The 26,270-nt window shown below is 47.3% G+C and overlaps 1 protein-coding gene across 1 annotated transcript in view; it reads right to left on the bottom strand.

The window, feature by feature from the left end:
• Nucleotides 1–26,270, bottom strand: part of CACNA1B (calcium voltage-gated channel subunit alpha1 B) — a 253,389-nt gene that overhangs the window by 22,666 nt on the left and 204,453 nt on the right. Inside the window, exons 32-40 of the mRNA XM_026049162.1 lie at nucleotides 25,702–25,866; nucleotides 24,776–24,886; nucleotides 24,534–24,617; nucleotides 20,631–20,636; nucleotides 15,103–15,219; nucleotides 11,282–11,347; nucleotides 10,498–10,589; nucleotides 9,058–9,208; nucleotides 5,329–5,456 (exon numbers count right to left, since the gene is read on the bottom strand). Coding sequence (XP_025904947.1) covers nucleotides 5,329–5,456; nucleotides 9,058–9,208; nucleotides 10,498–10,589; nucleotides 11,282–11,347; nucleotides 15,103–15,219; nucleotides 20,631–20,636; nucleotides 24,534–24,617; nucleotides 24,776–24,886; nucleotides 25,702–25,866 — 920 coding nt within the window. The remainder of the gene's footprint in view (nucleotides 1–5,328; nucleotides 5,457–9,057; nucleotides 9,209–10,497; nucleotides 10,590–11,281; nucleotides 11,348–15,102; nucleotides 15,220–20,630; nucleotides 20,637–24,533; nucleotides 24,618–24,775; nucleotides 24,887–25,701; nucleotides 25,867–26,270) is intronic.

Below are 26,270 nucleotides of genomic sequence, written 5' to 3'. Positions count from 1 at the left end.
TGCTGTTAATAATATCTAACTTGGTTAAAATATCACCCAGATTTTACAGCCCACAGCTAAGTTAAAGGCTGATGAGACTGAATTGCAACTGCCACCCGTGACACAGTCCTGGCCCCTCTCTTCTGCACCTAGGCCCCCTTGGTGGTGCAGGGCTCACTAGCATGTGGTGCTCCTTGAAGCTGTCTTCTTTGCGTTGCACACTACCTCTCAGTGCTCAATCAGAGGGGGTAAAGAGGGGGTAAAAACCCACCCTGCGTTGGGAAGAGCCATGGTAGCTCCCCACGCTGGGCACAGCCACCACACATCCTTCATCTTCTTCTTATGTTCTCCCTGCAATAACAGTATGAAAACCCTGCCTATACCAGGGTCCTCACTCACGTCCTGTGCCGAGAGGCACTAACCTGCCTGCAGTCACTTCTTGGCGAGATCTATCCTTAATTCTCCACTTTTGCTCTCAAAAACAGCATAGCTTTTCTAGTCCGTGCGGCAAAAGGCCTTGCTCTGTGCATACMCTATCTGCCAAGCTCGGAGGTGTACGTGTTGCTCCCAAGGTGATGTACAGGTGCTGGTAAACAGACCTCATTCCTCTGCCTCTTGCTAGCAACCTGCTGCCAACTTAACTCGCCTCCAGATAAAATGTCTTGTCAGCTCAGGAAAGAGAAGGATTCAAATGTTGGTCATTAAACTGCAGGGACAGCACTAGGAAGCTAAAAGTAAACAGACTCAGGACTCCCTAGAAACCTTCAGATGGCATTTCTCTCTGGCGAGTATGTACAGAGAGTATTCAAATCCGAGGTGGCTWTTGCCCAACACCTCCCCCTGCACCCCGCTGGATGGAAGCTCTGGAGTCCCCTGTCTCATAAGGCTGCCTGTGTCCAGCCAGCTGGGGTGTGGGAGGAGACAGGGAGGAGAGGCATCCAGGAGAAGGGAGGCAGTCGCTCATCATTCCTTCTTGCGTTCCTTGCATTACGGTTGGTTTTCTGTACCACTTGCAATTGCACTCAGGGTAAAAGGAAACGAAAACACAACTGAAAATGCTGGAGGGGGGTCTCCGAAGTTGCAAACCTTGTAGGCCACCCTATGAGGGCACTTCTTTCCCAAGCCCAGGGGTGGAGCAATAACACGCAACAAATTGTACATATCCTTATAATGAATCCGGCAACTGGAAAGAAAACATCAGATGTTATGACAGCAAAAACAGACAGGCACCAGCCTCCCACCGGCAAAGAGGAGAGGCTGGAAGGGCAAAACASACTGGAAAAACATGTTGAGTCAGATAAATACTGGGTTTGCAAAGAAAGTGCTTTACCACAGACTGAGAGAGAGAACTTCCAGCTGATCAACAAAAGCCCTATCCTGGTATTTTCTTCTCTGAAAAGCTTCAGTGTCAAATGAAAGTGTTTCCAATCGCTACCTTTAGTTGTCTTTGCTGCTCACGTTTTCRTGGTCTGTGCCTGATCATAGACCCACACGACAGCCCCTACGTATTGCCCAGGTGCTGCTGCAATGGACAAGTGAAACCAGAGCTTACAGCACAAAAAGCCTCCCTAGGTTGTTACTGGAACTTGAACTACCCAGTTCAAAGAGCTCGGGAGCCTCCGCTTCCCACCGCTACTACCAAGTAACCCCAGCGTGGCTGGATTTCTGCCGCAGATACAGCAATAAGTCGTTCGCTGCGGGGCAGAAAGGGCCATCTAGGTCTTCTCAGGCTCTTCTGCACCAAGAAAATTGGGCCTTCATTACCACAAGTTACAATCAGACTCCTTGGGGTAGCTTTGTGGTCAAGCTAATGAACTCACAGCAATATTTTCAGCTAATTTAATGGTAGGATTAAATTCCTTAATCTGTTTTAAGTAACCAAATCATGTACAGCAAGAGCTGGGCTGAACATCAAAATGACCTGCAAGGGAAAATGAGATGATCTGGCTTCACTTGGCTTATTTTGGTTTGTTATGAATAGAAAGTTGGGATGTGCTGGAGTTGCTCCTTCAAACAGTACTTTCTTTTAGGCATAAAAACGTAAAGTCTATTCAAAACCTTTAAAATTAGCTCAAAAATATCAATTTAGAACCAGATCAAATGAAATTGTGCAACTCTTCACTGAAGGCTTTACAGTTATAAAAAAATATTTAGAGTTATAAAAAGGTACTTATATTGTTGAGTCCTGAGTATATAACTGAGTCCAGTTTTGTAAAAATCAGTCTGCAGATAAAACGTATAAGCAGTTCCGTGGGTGCTCTGAGAACTGGCAGATTTACTACATCAGAAGGTCACAGGGGCAAATTAGGACTAACAGCATAAGGGCTTCTTTCCTAGGTCATTTCCATTTTGAGTATGGTTTATTTTCACTCTCTGCGTCCTGTTATCTCAGACAGTCCCTGCCTTGGGTGGCCCTGCACCTTCTCCTGAATCCCCTGCCAGTTCTTCCCCCAGGCATGTAGGAAGGAGTCAGGAAAACGGGAAGGCCAGSCTGGTGTTTCCCGTGTTTCTAAGAYGGGTGTTTTGAGGTGGAGATGAAAGAAATAATGCTGACTTTACACAACCTGGACAAAGAAAAGCACTATGAACCCCAATTCTCTTTGCTTTTGCAATTCATCTTGAAATTCAGGATTAAAGAGAGTAAAAGCGAATAAACCCAGGTGAGGAAGAAGGCAGGCTGCTCTCATTCTGGCGCTGGACCAAGCAGGTCTGTGGCTGGGTTCTCTCGCTCGTCTGTCTTGCTGCAACATTCAATGCCATCTCTAAAGCCAAGGCTTTAATTATACTTACCGCCACTGGGCAGGATACATGTTTAGCACAGTAACAGTTGCTAGYTGCCTTTTTTTAACCTGTGTTTGAATATTTTTCCCCAGAAAGCTTTACAGAAAGTTGGATGTTATAATAAAGAGAAAAGCACCACTGAAAATAGGTTCGTAAACACACATAGGTTACGTATATGTTTAAAGCACTATTTGCACAGCAACAGTATAACAACACTTGTACTTTTTTCTCTTGCAGCATTCTTGTACCTGAGGGGCTTGTGAAGGTGARCAAACACTGCCACTTTTACATGGCAAAAGCAAGTAAGAATTTGAGAAGGGCCTGAATTAGTGAAAGATGGGAGAGGAATCTGCTTGCCTTCATCTAAGCACCACATAACACTGTGCTTTACATTTTTCATGCAAGCTGTACTGCAGTGATCATTCATATATATATACATATATATATATATACGTGTATAGGCTGAGCTTACAAACAAAAACTGAAAGGAAGCGACTGACTTCGGAGAGTAAAATCTGGATGGATGCTTCCTTTCTGGGAGTCCGAGCAACTGCTGGACCAAACAACTGAATAAAAAATGGAATTTTATAAAATGAATAAAAAGTGAATTCTCTAAGTCCTAGATCTACAGATCAAAACTGGATGCACTGGCTGGGAGCCGCACCTGAAGACGAGTTATTAAGTTCTGTTCACAGGTAGCTATGGGAAATAAGAKGTCCAAATCTTCATGGGAGCTCAGAACAAATGATCCACAGGTCTGTTCTGCACTTAAATTGTAAATAGATTTCAGGCTACTTTTACACTATGGAAATGTTAGTCCTGCTCAGGAAAACACTAACGGTTTTAGTGGAACTATTCACCCACGGACAATCTTGAACACGTGCACGGGTTTAGGGTTAAGCCTTGGATATATCATGGCCTTGGCTGCYCTTGGGTTTGCACTTCTGTACCTAGCCATGCTGCCAACATCAGTGGCTTGACACTGGGGCAGGACAGGAACAAGGTTAGAAAAAAACAGAATTAGCATCTTAATCTGCAGCTCTTCCTGTATTAAAAGCTCTCAAAGTGAGAAGGAGCTTCCCCTAAGCRCCTCACTAAGCATAACCTCTGAGTCTGGACTCATCAGAGAGAGCAAATCTTGCTATAAACTTTCTGCTTCTGCCTCTTGGAAGGTGGAACTCATCTGAACATACAAATATTTTAAGAAGTACCTTGATATTTTCTCTTTCCTCACTCTCTTTAGGCATATAGCTTCTCCCACTGATGCTAATCAGAGCCGAGATTAATTCTCAGAAAGAGACCCGGCATTCCCAAGATTTTGGTTTCATTGAGATTTTCTAGGGGTAAGAGATAGGATTGGATTTGAAAAAAAAAAAAAAAAAAAGAGAAATAGTTACTGCTGCCTGTCAAGTGCTCACAAAGGACTTGTCTGCATTACAGAACACATGGTAATAAAGTCTGCTTGGAGATTAGGAACTCTTAGACTGTTTGCAGGGAACATGCACGCTCCCGGTATAGATGGCTTCAAGCAAGTTTAAATTGCACAAATTCCAGAGACTGGCAGTCATTTTGGAATAGTTTTTACATATAAAGTTCCTCTATTTGTCTAAATCAAGTTGAGTGAGACTTTAAAGCAGTTTAATTGCATGCTAGCAGGGAGTTTCAGATCCTGTTGACACATCCACTTCCCACATCTATCTCTACTGAGAGGAAACAAAGAAAAAGAGTGGAAAGACTGAAGGTGCTGGAGGCAGCTTCTTTAGAGACACATAGGGAATTCATTGCAGAGTAACTCGTTGGTAGGAAGATATTAGGGACTACAAAAGCCCCTACAAAATGCGTAGGGGCTTTGGGCAGGGAGGGAAAGGCTATTTCCCAAGCTGCTGAACACCAAGCAAATTTCTGTGACTTGGACCTCAGGGCATCTAAGAGGGAAACACCACAGTCACCAGGACCACCGAGTGGCGATTTTCCTCTGGTGAGGGAGGAAAGTGTCTTGCAGCCAGCCTTGTTGGAGCAGGAACCACAACCCCGGCGAGCGGGATCCGAGACGCGGGCTCCTCGGCTGGGAGAGTGGGACACGGCTGAAGGTTCAGCCTGCAGCGGGAGGCGTCGCGAGGCTTCACCTCCCAGCTACGTGACGTGCGAGAGGGCCAGCAATTCTGGTCATCTTTAAAGTGGGGTGCAGAAACCGAGGCATGCAAGGCTGCGTTCAGAAGTGCTAAACATCTTGTCTACTTGTCCATTCAGCCATGATCATTTGAATTTAGCCTATTCTTTTTTTGGCAGTGTGTACACTAGCAGGGAGGGGGACCATGTTTTTATCAATTTGTTGGTTCTTGTGTCTTTTTAAAGGAAATTCCCTTGCAATAGCATGAAATTATTTAAATTCCAGTGCATTGTAAACTGAATTTGGAGCATCCCCCTCCAAAGTTGCTTCCATCTTTGGAATTCTTTTCCCTCTGGATCTCTACTCACACATACAGAAACAGTCTGTTCTTAATACTCTATACATACACCACATGTAACCATTATTGCACATACACACAGGAATAACAGTGCACATACCAGGCAGCTGGGTCGTATTCTGCCCAGACACGAACAAACTCATCCAAATGGTGTGGGCCAAGGATGGAGGAGTCTCTTGTCAGATATTCAAAATTGTCCATAATCACAGCCACAAATAGGTTTAACATCTGCAGAGAGGAGGCAAAAACAGAGTTTAGAAAAAGGAAAAAAGAAGCTGGAAGTCGAACAGTAATATTTCACGTAGGACACATAATTTCTACACTGAGGCCATTGCTGGGCTTTTGGGCCAGTAGAACTGTCCAAATCTTCCTTTGCCACCTACAGTAGCTGCTCTACTTGGAGGGCAATGCTGCAGTACGAGATCCTCCTAGCCTCGTCCTCCGCGTGGCCCTTTTAAAATCCCTGCAAGAGCCAAGTGCAGCAGGCAGACGGAGGAGCAGGAGAGACCAGAACATCTTCCTCGGTACGCACCAGATACATCATCCTCCAGCCCCACCTGGAAATAGCTGTGGTCTGAGGCCAGGAAGGTTGAGCCRCATGAAGCCATTGCAAAGTAAAGGAGGACTGGTTCGTTTTCAGATCCTGAGCAAGAAATCTCTGAAAACTCTTAATTTAGAAGTATGCTGTGAGGATATGTAGATAGACAGATTTTTCTTACACCCACTCCTACTCATGGCAGTAATATGAGGTGCTGTTAAGAACGTCCATAAAGAGACCAAGACACGGCCACCTCTTTAAGAACAAATGCCTACCAAGGAGGAGCAGCCAGCTCGCAGCTCGCAAGCAGATCAAGGGCAACTGCAGTTCTGTGGCCACCTCAGCTGAACATTCCCGCCTGGGGCACCTGGCAGCCTCCCACAAACAGAGCTGGACAAGCCCTGTTGTAATCTCCTATTAACCTGCCCTCTGCAAGCTGATTTCTGTGGAGCTCGGCCGAGACTCTCGGCCACGTGCAGTTGGGTAATGCCCTTAACCCTACAGCAGGACCTTCCCAGCACCTGAGACTGCACATCTCGGGTGGCATGAACACGGTTAACATCCCTTCTCCATGCAACAGCAGCATAAACTGGTACATGAGCTGCCCCACCAACTGGATTACGTCTCCTGAGAACCCTTCCAGACCTTACAAATCAAGACAGAACTAGAAAACCAGGACTCTCCTAGTTTAGACTCTTAGGAATTCAAGCCTCAAAGATACCCAAAAAGACAAGAGATAGAGCACATGAAAGAACACTCTCCCTAACAGCTACCATCTAAACACAGAGCTTGGCAAATACTCTCAATATATAAAGATTCTCCTTATATTAAAGTCCACGATGTCACAAGATACACAAGGATTTCAATTGTAAAAGATCAAGATGRAGACAGTAGAATGGAAGAGCAAGAAGGCAAGTAGGAATTGCTGTTCATGTGCTGCATAAAGACATGACAAGCACAAGGCAGCTTTCTATGTCCTTTTCTTTCTTTTCCTTCTTTTATCAAGGGAGGTTGATAAGCCCTTGTGAGTGCTGCTTCACTGCACCACGCAGAGGATGGATGACAACTGCAGGGAAGCAGCTTGTGAGCTCTCTCGCTGGCATCAGCAAAACTAAACTGAATGTAGATGTCTCCAGCTGATCAGCATCTGCCAGTCATTAAAAGAAAATCAGAAAAAAAGAAAAAGAGGTTTTGAGTTTGTGCGGCTTTGAAAAATTTACAGTCTCTTCAGTATTTCTGGATGATCTGGAGGGCAGGAGGAGACTTTCACTGCTGGACATGCAGCAAATGGGCTTCTGCTGTGAGAAACAATTCACTAATACAGACAAACACAGTCCATAATGGAGCTCTATACTCATACACAACCAAATAGCAATCAGGAGCTTCTCAGATCTGTAGCCCATCCATTTCCTAGAACTCACCTTCAGACTGTAACAGAGGAAGCCAATGCAAAGCAATGCATCTGTTTTAATTTAATGGAAAGCAGAGAGCAGAACCCAGCTCTCCAGCGCATCATCTTGCACTAGGGCCCCGGGCTTTTGGAGAGCATCTCAGGGCCTGTCTTCTCCAGGGCACGCAATGCGACGTGGAGGAGCGGGCACAGCAGAGCTGCTGGCTCCTCGGAGCTCAGGCAGGGCTCCCTGCTCTGCCGCAACGCCAAGGGCGCCGATGAACACGCCACCACGTCAACAACTGCTGCAGCTGCTCTTAGGTGTCTGGAYATGTACAGGTGTCTCCCTGAGCAGCGCTGCTGGCAGGACTTGGGTGAACTTGGTCCTTGATCTCAAGATCCTTTGCATTGCTCCCAGTCCCAATCAGGACTCAGGACACTTTTTACTTGCCTCTGTGAAACTACTCTCATTTGTTTTCATTTCAATTTATATTTTTCAGCAGTGTAAGTCACAGGAGGAAATGATATCAGGCTGGATATCCATAAAGGGACGGAAAAAAAACTTACAGCCAAACACATTACACACTTTTCCCCAAATCTRTGGTGTCAGACTATGTCACAAACAACAAAAAACGGCCCTCCTGGCAAGGCTGCAGCTCCATAATGGTTTAATCACTTGTGGGGAACCACAAGTTTTACTGCAATGAAGCGCTGAACGCATTTTAAGAGTTGAGTTACAGTCCCGGGCTGTGCCCGTCCAGCTGCTCGGCCTCCCCATGGATATTCCTTGGAGCCTGGCTCCCTCCCGGTGCTCTCCAGGGCTCTCCCGTCTCTCCGCGAGAGCAGGATGTGGCTTCCCAAGGATTCCCAGGAACAGTGACCCAGGGGCGAAGCTCTCCAAGGCCGCGTTTCACACAGACGTACTGCAGTCTCCAGTGCCCCTCAAGAGCCATGGCTGGTATGGGCTGAGATTGGAGGGTTCTGGTTGGTTTTAGGAGCTTTCAGGGCTTCTTTTTTAACATATGCAGAAGAAAAAAATCCACAGGATGGCCAAGGTGAAACAACAGTCAGATAAATGATTTCCCTAGTGGCCATTCAAGTATTTTAATCTACAGACTATATCAAAATGCCACAGGAACCTCTTTTTCCCATGGTTAAAGTCTCCTAATGATAGTAGGGATCAACAATGTAAAGCACCTAATCATGTGTTTTAAAGCAATCACACGTGAGTCAACGTTGGCCCAATACACTCCATTCTGCCATCCTGGTGCTACAGAAGAGAGATCCTGAGCACAGGGCTCTTTATGCATGCAAGCGATTAGAAAGGCACTGCCACACATCAGAATACTGGAGCCAGTGCTGCCCGATGCCCACCGGTGTGAATCAAGGACAGCAGCTCTGAGCTTCCGTGGCTAAAGGTTTCCTTGACAACAAAGCAGAAGGAAACAATTCTGTTGCAGTTTATCTGGAAAGCASCACGAAACGAAGTCAAGCCATGAAATAAGTGTGAGGCTCCCGAGCTGCCTTCGGAAAGCTCTTCAGAGCCAGGAATGCYCTGGCCCCTCTCACCCCATTCCCTTCTTGAAAGGGCTGCTCCACCATTCAAGACACAACAGACTGCTTGCTTAATTCCAAATATTAGACTAAATAATTTAGTCTTAATTCTTTAGACTTAATTCCAAACATAATGACTGAATTATCTCTCTAGGGATTAAAGGGATTTTATCTCCAGGAAGATAAACATTTTTTAGTGGAGCTGTTGGGGAATGCTGTATAAATCACAGTTAAAGAGTTCAAGAGGACAGGGACACAGGAGAGGCAATGAGCTGAGGGAGGAAGAGGAGGATGGAGAGCGGGGCTGGAGCAGCCTGGACCCTTGGGCAGCACCACTGACGACTTACCAGAAAGGAGCAGAGGAAGATGAAGGACACGAAGTAGAAATAGGCAAAATCGCTCCCGCATTCCTTCTTGGTGAGGCCGGAGAGCGGGTCGCAGGCTCGGTTGCTGAGGCAGGACAGCATGATCTCGTGCCAGGCTTCRCCGGTGGCACTCCTGCAGGACGAGGGCAGCCGTGAGGCTCCCGCGGGATGCGCTGTGACGGCCACRGCCCGAGGCCGCGCGCGACGGTGAGGCCGCCCGGAGCCAGCACCCCGGCACCGCCACGTCCCGGGGTGTCTGCACAGCTCACAGGTGCCTCCAGGGACTTCTGGGGCAAGAGGAAAGCTCCAGGAATGTGGTGAAACAGTATAACCATATCGCTGGCTTAATTCAACTAGCAACATCTAGATTATGGTGCTGGTCAAAGCCACACTGGTTGGGTTCGGTGCTATTTCTTCTGGTATAGAGACGTTCACCACATCACCCTGCGTCCAGAGACTCAATGCCAGCAAAGAACAGCCCTAGTGAAAGACCCTGGGAGGAGCCTGGGGCACAGACACCCCTTATTTATACCCAAAAGAGAGGCTTGCAAGCCTTCCTCCTGGTCTTTGAGAGGACTTTGTAGTCCATATAACCCGAAATAGCTTCCAGACCACTCAAAATCACACAGCAGACTCCCCTTCGGTGGCATTCGGGTCTGGGTCCCACTCCTTGGAGGGTGCCAAAGCCCTCGTGCCCTTGTGGGGCTGCCAGCTCTGCCCCCTCGTGTCCCCTCCCCGCTGGAGCCAGTCTGGAAGGAGACCAGGAGGCCCAGACACAGGCCTGGATAATTACCTGGTTTTATTAAATTTCGTACTTTAGATTCAACTGACTATTTGGAGCTTGACAGGGCTAATTTGGTTTCCATCTGGCTTCACAGAACCCATGCGAACTCAATCCCAAGCAAGAGACCCATCACAGGCATCACACAGTAAGTAAAGTAAAATCTTCCTGAAAGCAGCCCAATTTGGAGARTGGTCTGTACTTCATTTTGCTTAGACTGATGCACACCAACTCCCAAACTATACTGCACTGAAAAAAAAATCTATATTTTTTTTCTTTTTTTCTCTTGAAAATGAGCTATTTCTAGACAAAATGAACCCAGATGGAATTGGTTTCACTCTGAAGCAGAGGTGGTGCTGTTGACATATGAATTGTTGATTTGCTGGCAATGCAAAAATAACCAATTAAAGAAACACTCACTTTAGAAAGTATGTGAGCTTCAAGACTGGAAGAACATTCATCAGTGCACACACTGACAGCAGGACTGTCACCAGAACTCAGGACAGAAACTTGGGTCTTTAAAGGACCTCAGCAGCGCATATAAATCCCCATCACTGTCCCCAGGCAGGGCCAACTCCACTTACATCACTCATATGTGAGAATACGAGAACTTATTTATCACCTGCATATGTTTGACTTACCTGAATAAAAGCATCAAGGCTTGAAGAAAGGTACGGAAATTATTGTGCCGATTGATGGAAGTTTCATCATCTAGTGCAATGTTCCCAAATACCTGTGGCAGAAAACAAGAGCAACTCAGGCCAGGTGCATCCCTGTGTGAACCCCAACAGGAGCCATCAGCAGAGCCAGGTAAAGCGAAGAAGAAAAAGCAGTAACAGAGTCTGTCCCGATTCAACCAATCTGAAAAGAGTAATTYCTGTGCTGAAAAGGAAGACAGAGGAGATCAAATGGGAGAAAACAGGTTAATATACTTCACGTCCTGCAGCTCCTTTCCAACATCACAGGGCCTAACTTCAGGTCCAGCATAGGCCAYGAAATTTTTCCCATTTCACCTTCAGGAAAGTGCAGTGTGTGACTGCTCCCTCGTACCAGCCCTTTCATATGCTCTTATTACGAAGATAATCTGCAGGAACGTGTGCCCACGGGGAGGAGCACGTGCCCAAAGCCAAGCACGTGGCTGCTGCGCCGCTGCCTCCTAACCCAAGGCAGCTGGTTCTGCTCATGCTCCGGCTTGTGCTGCCAGCAATATCGATCTGTGCTGGGGCCATGTGCAACACAACATCTGGCAGCAAGGGCAGAAAGGCGGCTTTCTTTGCACTTTGGGTTCACCTAATACCAGGCAAACCCTTTGCCTCGTCTGTAGGCAGGTACTGATGCTGCTGCAGAGGCATTAACGCATTTACACCCAGAACCAGCAGAACAAACGCAAGCTACTTACGGTCAGGATCAAAGCTAAAATTTTACCTGCATGCCAATAATGGCATAGATGAAGAAGAGCATTGCAATGAGGAGACACACATAAGGCAAGGCCTGTGGGAAACAAGAAGGTAGAATTAACAACAGCAAAAAGTGTACATCAGCAGGTATCAATCAGCAGGGCTGCTCAGCATTTCTTAACACTGCTTATCCTTCGGATGAAGGAAATAAGAGGAGACTCAAAGCAATTCTGCCAAAGGTGACCTTCAGAAGACAAACCTCTGGAATCAGGTATTCATCAATTGCAAATCAACTTGGATTTTCTCCAAGACCTCTGCATTTATATCCTTGCAAGCAGCTAAGTAAAAGAGAAGACACAGTAAGAAACTCCACGGAAAGTGCTGGAGCCAACGACAGGCACCTCCTATACACGAGTATGCATCAGTTTCTAGAGTCCTTGTTGTCCATACAACACGAGAAAAAAAAAATCCAAGAAACAACACATTCCTGCTCTGAAGGAGGCACAGATCACACTCCCCAGAGGACAAAAAGTTGAGTTTTAGTGAGAAATCAGYGAGGGCTGCAATGCAATTATGTCAGCCAAGTTGGGAGTAACAGCTACTTTCTCCCAGGCTGAATACAGTGCTTGATGACTCTTCATTTAGTAAGAGCTGGAAAAAAATGACAAGTTGCTGCCTTAGTATTATGCACTATAAAGCCCAGGGCAAGAGTCAGGCCATGCAGCCCAGTCTGAGCCCTTCGGGGAGCCCAGTAAGAAACATGGGGCAAAGGACTGGTATAATTTCTACTAGGCATCTTCCCATGMGGCACAAAGAAGCAGGTGAAAAGAGTGACCAAGGAACTCCACACATGGCCAGGAGCTGGTCTGGCTCTGCACTGCAGGTTGGCACTTTCCATGTATGCCTTGGAAATAACCCAGGATTATACTTGGATTATATTGAAAGAGGCTGTGACTGCAGCAGCAGTTTGGAAACAGTCTGCAGGGCTCAAACAGCTCTAGGTAGTCAGACTAAGGGGGAACCACCCTCACCTCACTGAGAGCTGGGCTTGTCACTGATGTGGCAACTCAGAGTGTGTGACGGGGCAGCCAGGCTGCAGCTCAGGTCCAGCACGGTTCACTGCAGGGCACCTCTCTCAAAACATCTCTGGAACAGTATACTTCGGTTTGCGTCACTCCAAACGTATTCATGATCCAGTATCTGCCCAAATCTCCTAGACATCAAGGCCAGAGCTGCTGCTCCTASGTACTCTCAGAACTGGGGTGTCTCTCCAGGGCTCCCAGCAGTTTGCCTTGAACTGCCCCGCGTGGCTCCAATTTGGAGCAGAAACGTCTCTTCTCCCCTAAAACACCTTTGCCACGTATAGWGGAAATACTCCTTTCCGCAGTTTTATCACCTAAAATAACCTCTTGAATCACCTCGACTCAGGCTCACAGAATGGTTGGGGTTGGAAAGGATCTCCAGAGATCATATAGTCCAACCCCTCTGCTCCAGCAGGGACATCTACAGCATGGGGCACCTGGCCGCATCTTACCTGGAAGACCTACAGAGACTCCACAGCCTCCCTGGGTGGCCTGTTCCAGGGCTCTGGCACCCTCACAGTGAAGAAGTTCTTCCTCACATGGAGATGGAACTGCCTGGGGTTCAATTTATACCCATTACCCCTTGTCCTGTCACTGGCCACCACCAAGAAGAGCTTGGCCCCTTCCTTCCTACATTCAACCTTCAGGTATTTGTACATATTGACCAGATCCCATCTCAGTCTTCTCCAGGCTAAACAGGCCCAGGTCGCTCAGTCTTTCCTCATAAGACAGATGCTCCAGTCCCTTCATCRTTTCTGTCGCTCCCCGCTGACCCCTCTCTAGAAGCTCCACGACCCTCTTGTCCTGGGGAGCCCAGAGCAGTTCCCAATGCTCCAGGTTTGGTGTCCCCAGAGCTGAGCAGAGGGGCAGGATCCCTTCCCTTGATCTGCTGGCAACGTCCTCCTGATGCAGCCCATTGGCCTCCTTGGCCACGAGGGCTCTGCTGCCTCATGATTAACCTGGTGTCTCCAGGACTCCCGGGTCCCTCTCTGCGGAGCTGCTCTCCAGCAGGTCACCCCTGACCTGTGCTGGTGCCTGGGGTTCTTCCTGCCCAGGTGCCTGTAAGAGCCTCATCCACTTCCTGATCAGGAGGCCCGTAGTAAACTCCCACCACAGCACTGCTCCTGTCATCCTGCCCTTTCATCCTCACCCACAGGCTTTCGACTTGTGCTTCACCCTCTCCTATGCTGAGCTCCACACATTCCAGTTGGTCTCTCACACAAAGGGCAACTCTACCCCCTGGCCTTCATTCTTCCTGGCCTGTYATTCCTGTAAAGCCTAAAGCCATCCATGGCCATGCTTTGACCCCCCACTGTATCTCAAAATACGGCTAAAAYGAAAGAAAATGGCTATGTTGCACCAAGCCACTCTTGGTGCATTGCAAATGTGGACTGCCTCTGTAATGCAACCTGGAAAGCACCGTGCAAGACACCCTGGTGTTACTGCAGCCAAGCCCGCATACGCTCTCATCCAGAGAAATAAGTGACAGATTGAAGAGCTCAGCCCAGAAGAAGGCAAGACACGTTACTGAGCCTGACATATGGTTCCCAGCTCCCCAGCGTCACCCGCCGTCTGCACGAGCGGAGCTCGGCAGCGTGGCACGCGGCCAGCGAGACGCTGGCTCCTGGCGCYGCCAGCCAGGAAGCAGGGCTGTCTTCAGCACCTCCTTCACCTTGGTGGGCTTTGCTTTCCTAAATCATCTTTCTGCTCCTTCTGAAATAATCTGTCTACTGCAAGAGTTGTGAATGGCAGGGTGACTGAGTGCTTGTGGGACAAGGMCAGTGCATAATTACCTGTAAGAGTGGGACTGGCCTTTTGCACCCTAACGCTGCACAGTGAAAAAATAACAGTGCATGAGAACTCAGCGTGAGTGCTAGAAGAAGTCTGATTTCAGACTAGGTGGTTTCTTTTCTGCACTGTAGACCTGGACTACATCCCATAAACATCGTTCAAACACAATGAGCTGTGGAAATGGGCTGCAAAGCGTTGACAGCTGTTAGAAACGACCAGTTTTAGGGCACCCAGGCTCTGAYTCAGGTCTGCCAGGCAAGCAGCGAACTTGATGCTAAGCCTGGGCTCGGAACTGGGATTGAGTGACTGTGCGGGGCAGTGGCGTCCAGCTCGGAGGTGCTGCCCCACTGCCCAGCCCCTGCGCCCACACGTCCGGAGGAGCTGGGAATCACAGGAGRCAACGGGTTGGCTTTAGAAACCCCAAATCCTGCCTGTGACCTTCCATGTCATCAAAACCCAGCCTCGCGTTACACAGCTTCACGTTTTATATATATATTTCAATTTGGCCATAATTTTGCTTTTGCCTCGTGAGACACACGAGCAAATTACTCCAGCTTAATAAGTTACCCCTGCTCCATCAAGCCRAAGCAGCTGGCTATCAACCTACCCAAATTCACTTAACCCTCAGTAAAAGGGAGTCAACTTCGCAGTTGCTGCAGGCAAAGGGTGGGCACAAAGGCCCTTACTAGCTGCAGTCTAAGACCTGACGCACAAGGCTTTGGTGCTGAGCTTTTGGGGCAGTCGCAAGGGGAATCTGAGCTCTGCCCACCTGTCCTGCCTCTGTGTGGGCAGCTCACTGAGCGTTTCAGATCCCTTTCAAAGGCTCTGCATGCGCAGGATGCACCGGACACTCAGTGCAAAGCAGGTTCTACCAAACAACTACCTGCTTATGGAGAAGGAGAGCAACTCAATGGAAGGTGCCAGGGAAATGCAGTGTGTCCTTCCCACTCCAGCCGCCAGCCTGCCCGCTACTCACCTTGAAGGACTGCACAAAGGTCCAGAGCAAGATGCGGATAGTGTAACCCTGCCGGAGGAGCTTGATAAGTCTTGCTGCTCGGAAGAGCCGCAGGAAGCTGAGGTTGATGAAGTTGTCCTGCGGAAAGTAAAGGTTTGGTGTCCTTCAGAAATTAACGCGATTAGAAACCACAGCCCGCAAAAAAGAAATTAAAATTACCAGCTTCACGATCTAAGCAGCAAATCGGCCACCAGAAAACCTTCCAAAAGAAACATTCGTCAGTGCAGATCACTCCACATGCAGCAAGTATGAGAAAATCCCTCTCCACAAGAGCCCTCCCCTCTACTACTGGGTCAATAAGCAAAAAGGAAATAGCCCTTTCGCGCTGTCCGTGGAGTCCTTGTTTTCTTTGAGCAAGGCAGTTTTTCTCCCTCTAGAGAATCAGGGAGAGGTAATGGTGGCAGAGGATCATTTGATTTAAAAAAATGAGATTGTTTTGAAGTCTTGGTCAGCTTGCTTTGTACAACACATTGACCTTCAGCCAAGACAGCTGTAATGGACTTGACCATAACGCAGAAAGGTGCTGTCCAGTGAACATTTAAACACCCTTAATAAAATAAGGATGTTTTCTAAAGTGACAGTTTTAAGTATTTATCCAACACGTGACTGGATGGGCTCATCAAGGAGAAATGGCACCAGTAAGACTGCTTGGAAGCTGGATCACTGGTAGCAAATTAACTGGGGAAAGTTGAGTGGTCAACAGCAGGGTGATGTTTTAGCAACCTGCTGGGATTTTTATTATTGTCAAATATGTCTTTGCAGGTGGATCAAAGAAATGCTGGAGATGGGTTGTGATTTTTCGTTTGCTTTGTATAATTCTTTCCCCCACACCCCATTTTTTTCCTGTTTTTAAGGAAAAAAAGATAGCTTGTCCCAATGAGCTAATCTAGAGAGGGTTCTTTCCAAAACAAAACATGCAAAAGCCAGATCCCTCTTGCCCTCCTGCTTAAAGGAGATTTAAAAAACCCCTCCTTTCCATACTGATTCCAATTCACTTAGATGTGAATCTCAGATCACAGCCGCTTATTTGAGTTAGCTGAAGAAGGAAAGCATCCCACTTTAAACTGTCAAGCAGTGGAAGAGAAAATACAGCCGTGAAGAGCTCTTGGCAGTAAAGATGAGCAAAAAATAGTCTTTCTTTTGTATTATTTTAGCAGAAGATGCCCAGTCATATTAAACTGACCCACATTTTATTGCTCATGCCAAGTTTTGGGGGGGGCTTGTTGGATCTATTCTTTCTTTTTTTTTTTTTAAAAAAATGCCAGCTTAGATTTGGGGCCATTAGCATTGCATTCCACCAATCCCATCAAAGAGTTCAAGAAATCAATCTCAGGCATGCACTCCGTCTCTCTCATGTATAAAACGCAAGCAGCTCAGAGTTAGGCACAGACGGCATATCAAACTCCGTCCTCAAATAAAGAGWAAAGAGAAAAGCATATAGATATGTTCAATGAAAGAGCAGACAACACTGAGTTCATTCAGGGCAGCAACAGAAAGAAGCGCTAGCAGGCAAAACACAAGCAAGGATTCCCCTGGGTTGTTCAAGGCCAGTAAAACGGGTGCTAAAAATTGTCTCTTGTCACTTGTCTCCTAGCATCAGCYTTGATTTTGTTTTTGTTACCTTCCCTTCCCCATCCACAGGCTGAACCTGCTTTAGAGGGTAAGGGCTATGTAAGAGGTGGGGGATGAGCAGCTGGGCGCAGCTAGAGGCTGATGCAAACACTRTCAGCCCAGACCTCACCGCCTGCCCCATCCCGCTGCTCGGGCCGGGATGCAGGAGCTTCCACCCACGCAGAGAGTCTGTGAGCGCCCCCAGGGCCATGGCAAGCTTTATTCCCGAGCCTGCTCCAGCCCTGGGAACGCTCCCGCCATGGGAACATCAGCGGCTCTTGGGGACCATGGAACATCCAGAGCACTCAGCAATCCAGCCTGCCCACAAGCTGTGGCCTTCAGAGCAACGGTGGGGCTGGGTCTAACGTGCTCTACGGGGCAGTGCCCACRGGAGTGGCCCCTCAGCACACACCCTGCCCTGCTGCCCTCCTCCCATGGTATTACAGCTTAATGCCAAAAAACGTTTTGTTTAGGCTTTAGCATAACGTTCTGACCGCAGTTGACACGATGCTTAACGTGTCTGGGTCAATCCGGACTGCAAAGTCTCAGCATAGGCTCTCCTTGTGTAAAAGGGGACTTTATAGAGCAGAGCCTATAATATTATATACTTACATATGATTATATGCAATATGCAGCTTTGTATCTATATATAGAGAGAGAGATAAAATTACAATAGGAAGCCAASGGCTTCAAAACTGCCAATGCAGTAATATCTGTAGCTTCCCCACTACCCTGGATTTGKAAGGGCCAAGTTTTCAGTGCTTTTTTTAACTTTTGTGTGTTTGTTTTCCCAGAGTCCAACCCCAAACGCTCCATTTTTGATCCATGCACTGCCTTTTCCTAAAAACGTTGTGAAAGCATCAGCTCCACGGGGCATCAACAGCAACCCAGGTAAATCCAACTTCACCACCGTTTACACAGCTTGCGAAGGACTGTTCTCTGCAGTGCCCATGGGGAGGCCAAATCGCCCACGCTCCCGTGACGGGTGCAAGGGCTCTGCGTGTGTAGCCCTCAGCACACCGCGTAGAAAACCCATCCTTCGATGACTCAACTGCCCAGGCAGGTATTAGAACTGCATGCAATTAAAGGGGAAACTCCACACTGCAATATTTTGTGTGTATAGTGGTACTTTGCATTGATTTTCCTTCCACTTGGCTATCTCTGTAACACACGGCATACAGAAGATGATTATCTGGATTGTCAAGCTTATTCTTTCTGAGGTTCTGCCTRGTTTTCTGTTGCACAGCTGCTAAGGGCCGACCAGTGCTGCTTTATGATACAAACCACCAAGGACTAGCAGGGCCAACTGGGTCTCCGAGGGGCTTTCAGCTCAAGGGTCTGYACATGACCTGGCAAAGTCACCACGTCCCACAAAGGAGGAGAGTGRCACAAGCAGCCCTGTGCAAAACGTCCCAGCTTCTCGCTGCAGGGAAAGAGAAGCGGGGGAAATAAGGAGCAGGTACATCCAACGTGCAGAACCGGCCTCTCTTGCTGCCAAGGCTTGGGCAGTCTGGTCTTCTGCCTTCTCTTAGGCTAATTTCTATAGCAAAAAGCAGAAGAGCCACGATGAATATGGCATGTGGCCATTGCCTCTATCCTTTGGTAYAAGCAGCCTCTGAATGGCTTCATCCCCTTACACAGAGGCTCTTTGTCCTCTTGACGGGAGATCAGTCACCTGTGTCCTGCAAAGCAGCAGCAACGTGCCCAGGACACACAGCCTTCGGAGTTTTAAGCTTGAAACGGGAATTTGAATTTTTCACGGCACACCTGATAGCGCTTGCAGGAGGTGGTGAAGGACGGAGTACATGATGCTCCCACAGAACAACCTCACTACGGCTGAGGTTGCTCACCCCTGCTGTTCCTTGCAGCCCAGTGGCAGAACAGAACAGGAAAAAAAGGAAGAAAAAGGAAAGGTTGTGAAACTTCAGACTTTTCCCTGTCTTCCAACTCAACCAAGCTGCCTGCCAAAGTCACTCACCCAAAGCTGCAAAGAGCTGTGGGAAGAGGAGTCCAACAAAGCCAAAAAGCATCACCATCCAAAGCTCTCTGCAGCTGACCAACAGCAAGAACCACTCTGCGCTAAGAAACTTCCACAGAGAAAACAGTCTTCAAGCACATGAACAATCCCAAACAAGTACTTCTTGTTCTTATGCAAACGTTTAACCTTTCTAGTACTCATGAAGAGTTCCAAAACCTTGCGTAAAATCTTTGCCTTTCTTCCACGCTTAGGGAAAGCCTTGCTGGTTTGAAGAGGCCCACRGTTCTCGTCACACCGTCAGTGTCATGGGGACTCTGCTGCTACTCACATATCACATTGTTCAGCCCCCAGCAGGGAACACTGGAAAAAATATTTTCTAAACACGATGGCCAAATCCCCCTTCCTTCCTTTTACCTTTTAGGTGCTCCTGCTGTACCACGACAGGGTCTGGAGGGCAATGTGGAACTCCAGAGACCCAATTTTGGCTTACACAACTTGGATTCCACGTGAAAGAAGCAGCCTGAGGCTGGATGTGGGACTACAKAGACGTTGTGGGATCAACGTGCAAGTCTTCAAGCTGCAACACAGATACCAAGGCCAAAACGTTGACAAATGGAGATAACCTGGTTCGTCCAGCATACACCACGTGCACAGCTGCGGCTTAGAGCTTTATCTGGACTGTCTGGACCCAGGGCACACCAAGACGACTCGTACAACAACCTTCTCAGTGCTTCTGCCCTTCTGTAATGGTTGCAGCTCCTATAAAGATGACAGAGGATCCCTTCCTCGGTCTGCACTGTGAAAACTTTAACTTTTGCACTGTCTTCTCCTTCCGTATTTCTTCCTAGCAGAGGATTACCTCCTGTAGCCCACCGCGGAGCCAGCATGGTGGTGGGCATCTGCAGCGTGTCAGGACAGCTACTGCCAGTTTCCTCCCTGATAGAACAGCAACTGTGCAACAGAAAGTCCAGGTGTTAAATCAACATAGGCCCAAGAGGTGCTCTCAGGTGACCCAGATGTATTTTTAATACACACCTAATTTTAATCACACATGTGATTAAACATATTCAGAATACTTAAGAATGGCAGGGTTTTTTTTATTGCATTTTCCCGATTTGTTCTGTTTTGCTTACTTTTTGATTCTCAAAAACAAACGCCAGCATATCCATGGACAGCTTTGAAAGCAGGCATTAAATTAGGATCCCAGCAGCTTTCAGCTCTGCTCATAATGTGATTTATAAATTCTACTTGCCTTCACTTTTGTATCCAAGCACTCTCGGTGACTGCTGTGGATGCGCAAAGAGTTTTCAAAGCTGAATAAAATCAGTCTTTCCTACGCCTGCTCTTTTAATTTGAGGGAAGCAAGTCTGTAGTCACTTCAATAGTGTTTTTGCCTTACAACMCAGCATAAATCATGGGCTTAAAATACCTGTAAGACAGTTCTCTTAAATGAACTGCTTCCCTTTGCAGACTGCTCAACACATCTCATTGAAAAAAGAAAAACACAACAGTTTCTTAGAACTGGATTTGGTACCACCACGCACAAAATGATGGGTTTCCCAGCCAGAAAATCTTCTCTACTCCAGGTCATCCAGAAGCATCCTTCCCTCCTATTCCAATTTAATTTTCCACCAAAATAAAGCAAGTGTCAGTCTCCCCTTTATCATAGTCAGGTGTAACAAGCAGCAGAGAACAGGCTATTGGTAACTGCATTTGCCTCACGTCACCAATTAGCCAAGGGGAAGAAGATGCAGAACAGAAGCCAGTTTTGAGGCACGCTGCAGTGAGGCTTTTTCACCAGTGCAATCGGAAATCTCATCAAAACGAATTAAATTAAAGAAAAACGAGAGAAAATAAAAGCAGAGAATTTAAATAATTGTTTAAATTCAATGAAACCAACCGTGTCCTATATGTGATGTTTTCATGGATGGATATTTGCAAGATTATTTTACAAATTTATTTTTTTGAGCAGCAGGTGCACAACATACAGACGGAGACATGGTTTTCGCATTGTATGTTGATTGGATGGCGTGATTCAGCAGGTAGATAAGGAAAATAAAGAACAAAACAGGAAACAAAAGAGAAAATGAGTAATCAGGACAAGCAAAAAAGGAAACTCTGAAATTTCACTGGAAAAAAACTGTTGGGCTTTTGGGTGTGTTATTTTGTGATACTTATATAAACTCAAAAATGCTTCAAACCAAAACAGATTTTGAAATCCTAAAGGTAACACAGACAGTGCAGTTGTCATTTGCATTTCATTTTGTAATGCAAATTGGGAGACAATTCACAAACACTTCTCAGTACGCTTTTTGTATTTCCAGGCACAGAAATAGATGTCAGTTTGCCAAACACTTGTCCATGGACACTAAGCCGTGTCCACGAGGACGCTCTCTCCTTAATGACAGCTATTTTACTTTGGTTACTTAAAAGAAGTTAGAAAAAAAACTGACATACATGTTTTTGCCTGAGGAAATAAAAAATATAGATATATATTTCACTGCATTCACAAAGTAAATTACATACAACATGACTATAAAACTAAAATAAAGCCATTAATCAACACATTTCTTTTATCGTTACTCATCAGTGAGTTAAAAGTACCGATGCAGCAAGGCTGGTGGAAGCTGGGCCTCTCAAGGCGAGACTGTCCAGGTGAGCAAATTTGTGTAGCTTGGAGACCACACATGTCAAAAAGCCGCAGATCAGTGGTGGATATTTACTAGCCTGATCTCAAAATCATGCCCAGAACCATTCCCATCGCACGCACGGAGCAGGAGGGCTTCCCGCTTTGTGCTGGGGACTTACGCACACTATGCATGTGCCTGTCACCTGGGCGCTGCTGTGCTGGGACACCTGAAGAGCAAACGGGCAATAACTCAGAGCTGGACACATGGGCAAGGGGCACTCGGGGCGGGCGGCCACGTGTCTGCACTGCTGTTTATCGGTGCAGGAGAGTCAGGCTGGAGGGAGGCCAAGGGAAAGAGCGTGTCCTCGGTGGGCACGGAGAGCGACGACCTGTTCCCCTCTCCAGTTACCACCAGTGCTGTAACCAGCAGCCCCGCGGCCACGGAGCAGAAAGCTGCCGCACCCCTGGGCCAAAATTCCAGGTGAGATTTTAGATGTTAGCTGTGGTGTAGTGTGGGTGTGCATCCCACCTGTCGGTCACTGCTCTGCCGTACCTGGAAATGCAATGGTCCAAAAGGGGCAGAGCAGCCGTGGGAGGTCAGCACGATAAAGATGTAAGACCATACGCCTGGTGTGTGCTCTGTAAAGGAGGTCTATTTGCTATCACTACAAAATAAAATCTGCTATAAAGCTGCTTTCTGAGACACTCTCAAGACTTCACTTGTGTGATTACAGATGATTCTGTGAACACTTCTTTTTGTACGCCAGGAGCTACAAAGCCACCCAGTGATGATGCTTGTGCCTCCACAGATGGACACAACAGATGGACTGGTGGAAGATCAGGGAAAAAATAAAGAGGTTTTGAGAAWGAAGTACAGCAATAAGGCCCCAGGGACCACCAGGCCTGTACTGTKTGAGGGAGCATGTGCAGGAGGGGAGACAGTCCATACACAAACATTGCTTAAGGAAAGACTGAGGTAGAGAAGATCAAACAGGTCTATTGACCAAGGGGCAGGAGCAAGAGGCTGGAGTGGCAGCAGCAAGTGAGCTCTATACTCAAGAAATATTTATGAGGGCAGCTTTGCAACACACTGCTGGGGATGCTGCAGAACTGCTGAGCTGTTTCATCAGACAGTTCTCTCCAAGTCCTGGCTTAATGCACCTAACAGCTCGTAAACCAAAAGCCTCTCAAACACCACCTGGGAGGATAAGGGAAAGGTGTAAATGTATTTGGAAGCTTGACCTTTTKGGACTTGGTTATTGGACCGGTTTTAGAGCTTTTTCATGCTACTCCAAAGGCATCCCAGAGCTCCTGCTACCTTTAACGGTGGAAAAGAAAGAAACCACCACAGTGTGAAAGGAAGRTGCAGTGAGTTCCAGCAGCCCATGGCCACTCCATCCAGGTCCCACGGGCCACACGTCCCTTGTGGAGGTTCTGGGAACACGGTGGCTCTCTTGTCCCTAAACCATCAGCCCGGGGCACGAGGGGACGGCTGCTGCTCCARAGGGCTGTCGATGCTCACCCAGAGCCCCCAGAGCCGCCTAAATTCTGCAGTGCCCTGGCCAAGCTGACCAGCGTGCAGCCAAACCTCCACGTACCGAGAAGCTGGTGCGCTGGGTGACCACGCACAGAAGGGAGGGAGCAGCAACACCCTATTAACTACTGTACACTGAGCAAGCAGTGGGTGCGAGCTGCAGTTCTGGGCCTGCAAAACACCTGCACAGAGAAGGATGCGAATCAAACTCTGCAGAGCTGACGTTACAGGTGAGATACCTCCCCGAAGGAGGCGGGACGCAGGATCCCTCAACGGCTGCAGGTCTAGGGTGTTGCTTCCTTCTGCAAGGAGGACAGGGTGGAGGAGAAGCCTCAGTCTCCACGTTTGGGGCTGACTTCAAACACTCCCACAAATTTTCACACCAAGGCCAAGGTTTGGGAACCTCGGGCGAACAAGGAAGCATGTCCCACAATCCAGGGGGCAGATGCAGGTAGTTGCCCACAGAGGCATAAATCTTCTAGGCCTTCAGGAGAAGTGGTGTTCAGATCCTGTGTCTGATCTGAGTGATTTTACCTTGGCTGCAAGCTACGTATTAATAGGAAACAGTAATTCAAAKGCTACAAGGTTCACCAGCTGTTAAAAAGGACACCATTTGGGGAGTAAAAGTTAATTTTTTCTGTTCCTTTTTTTTTTTTGTACCAAGTATGTTGCATAATAAGATACTTCATTAGAAACAGTCGTATGATGTTCATCACCAGCTGAATGTCCTGTAAAGAAGCCTAGGGAACATGATTTTTAGTGTAAAACAGTCTGAGTTCTCAGCACACCCAAAACAGCTCTACAAATAAATCCAAAGGCTGAGAAGAAAAGAATACAGTAAAGTTCAAATTCATTATACACAAATACAGCATCATCAGTTAAACCATGCAATGGGAGAGGAGAGGAGCAAGTTTATGAAGTTTATCAGGCTGTCAAGTCTCAAGTCAGTYATTTGCTGCCCTTATGGAAAAATCCTCCAGAATTTAATGGAGAGTTTGTACACTGTTAATGCAATCTCCAAATTCATTAGCAGGGCTAGAGCAGGCGTTTTAAGGCTGGACGGGGTACACTTTGGCAAGGCTGCCTGTTCTTCTGTGCAGTGACAGAGCAGTGCTGTGATCCCCCACTCAGGACCATGAACACCGGTGACTTTCGACACAACAACTGTTCACCTCCTTTGCCCCCAAGCCCATAATCAAGACAGGCTCTGAGCTCCGAGGGACAGAGACRATACTTGTGTGTGCGCTCTGCGGAGAAACTCAAACTATAAAAGASTAATTTTCATCATGGTCCTCTTGATATTTTCTCTTTATTAAATTCAACAACATTTTTCCATAAATGGGCAAAAAATGGCTCAGGGCTAAGGTTTTTTGCTAAATGAGAGACTATTTCTTGGCAGAGTTACTAGAACTGTCATTCTCCTCAGAGCCTTTTGCACTGCTGCCCTTCGGGCAGGCAGCAGCGCTCAGATCTGTGGGAAGAGCAGGGCTAGTGGGAACAGGTTGCGGGGCCACCCAAGGACATCATCACACGACGAGTCCCAGGGATGACTGCAGGGAACAAGGCTGACGGGGAGAAGGAGCAGCGTCTTGACAGGGTACAGCTTGGTAAATTAAACRAAGTGAGCAAACTGTACTTACCGCAATCTCTGTTACTAAAATATCAGTAATACTTCCCAATACTGTTACAAAATCAAAGACATTCCAAGCATCCCGGAAATAATTCTGCCAAATGAAAACACAAGGGAGACAGAAGGATCCAGAAGTTATTTTCTTTTTGCAAAGCAATGTTTCTGTTTGCTTCTTTTAAAAAAGTGCATCACAAAATGCAAGTACTTCATGTAAAGAGAAAACAGTTGAAAGTAAACGAGGAAGCAACATACCAGCACACCAAAGGCAATGATCTTCAGCACACATTCCATTGAAAACATGGATGTAAACACAATATTCAGGCATTTCAGCATTTCTTCGTATGCTTCTGGAGCATCGTAGAACTAAAATGGGATGAAAGAAAGACCGTCAGTGGCATATCACTCACGATGAGAGAATAAAACGTTCCCAGGTGACTTGCCTCGCTGCAAGCACCTGCCCATTACAGTGCTGGATTCGGTGCTCACTTGCTTAAGCAAGGCTTTGGTTTACAACATGACTATCCATGGCATTCCAGAGGCACAGCTTTGTCCGACATGTTATCCCAACTAGGCATTGGGATAGGAGATGCCCCTAGCACCGGGAGACTTGCTGGCACCCATCACCCTGCAAGCACGAAGCGGACCRGAAGGAAGGAAGGGTTGAGGACAAGCACAGAACTGGTTGCTGTGCTGTGTGCCAGCAAGCCCTAGRAGTACAGAGGTTCCTTGTCTGCAAAGATGCTCTAGACTAGGCAAGGGCCTAGGACCACGAGAGCTCATCCACAACATCCAGCCATTTCCACGTCTTCCTTTCGGCCACTATGGAACACGTTCCAGGAGCTTGACACTGCTGCAGATTTGTGTAGTTTCACTGACACTGCTGCATGCAGGGCATCCCCGAGCAGTGAAGCTCTCGACTTCTAGGGCACTGGGTTTCAGTCTTGCTGGCAACAAGCTGAAGGAAGCACAAGCAAATTCACAGTATTTCTGCATATCTAAGTAACATCTGCCCGCAGGGACCAGAGGAATCCCTCAAGGACTCTAGAAGTGGCATTAATAAGATTAAGGTGGTTGTTGTTCTTGGTCCCCCAGCTCTCAGGTGGGGAGTACAAAGTCTCCACAACAAACACCACATTTGCTAGCCCAAAGGTACAAAGAATCAGTAACAGCCCACTAACCTTCATCATCAGAACAATGGTATTGAGTGCAATCATGACCATGATAAAATACTCAAAGGGAGGGGACACCACAAATTTCCACATCTTATATTGAAAAGATTGCTTGTTCTGAGGCATGTAGCGGGTCAGTGGCTTGGCACTTATGGCGAAGTCTATGCAGGCCCTCTACAAAACAAAAAGGCAGAAAGAACACACACAAAAAAAAGGCTGGCATCATCTATCAGTCAGGATATTGCTGGGAGAACAGGGGAAACTTTCAGCAGAGGACATAATTTCTAAGTGTTTTTCACACCCAAACCAAGTACTGACTCCTACTGAAGAATATAGAACATGATCCCCAAAGTGTGGCTGCTTTTGAACACTCTCTGAAACATCCAACCATGCTGGACTCCCTATGAGCCCCTGCAGTCCTAGGGGACAGCCCTTCACCACTGTCCTGCTCCTGGTAGGTTCTGATCCCTTTCTACTTAAGAAAGTGAGTTTTAAGTCCACAGCCTTACTTCAGAAGACACTCTGCCAATTCATCCTGGCAGGTAATTCTGGAGAACTAGTAAAAGCGTTATCTGTGC

Source organism: Nothoprocta perdicaria, unplaced genomic scaffold (genome assembly GCF_003342845.1).
Source record: "Nothoprocta perdicaria isolate Ctin4 unplaced genomic scaffold, notPer1 scaffold_6, whole genome shotgun sequence".
Taxonomy (NCBI): domain Eukaryota; kingdom Metazoa; phylum Chordata; class Aves; order Tinamiformes; family Tinamidae; genus Nothoprocta; species Nothoprocta perdicaria.
Note: the sequence above shows the minus strand (reverse complement) of the source record. Positions and strands in the feature narration are given on the sequence as shown.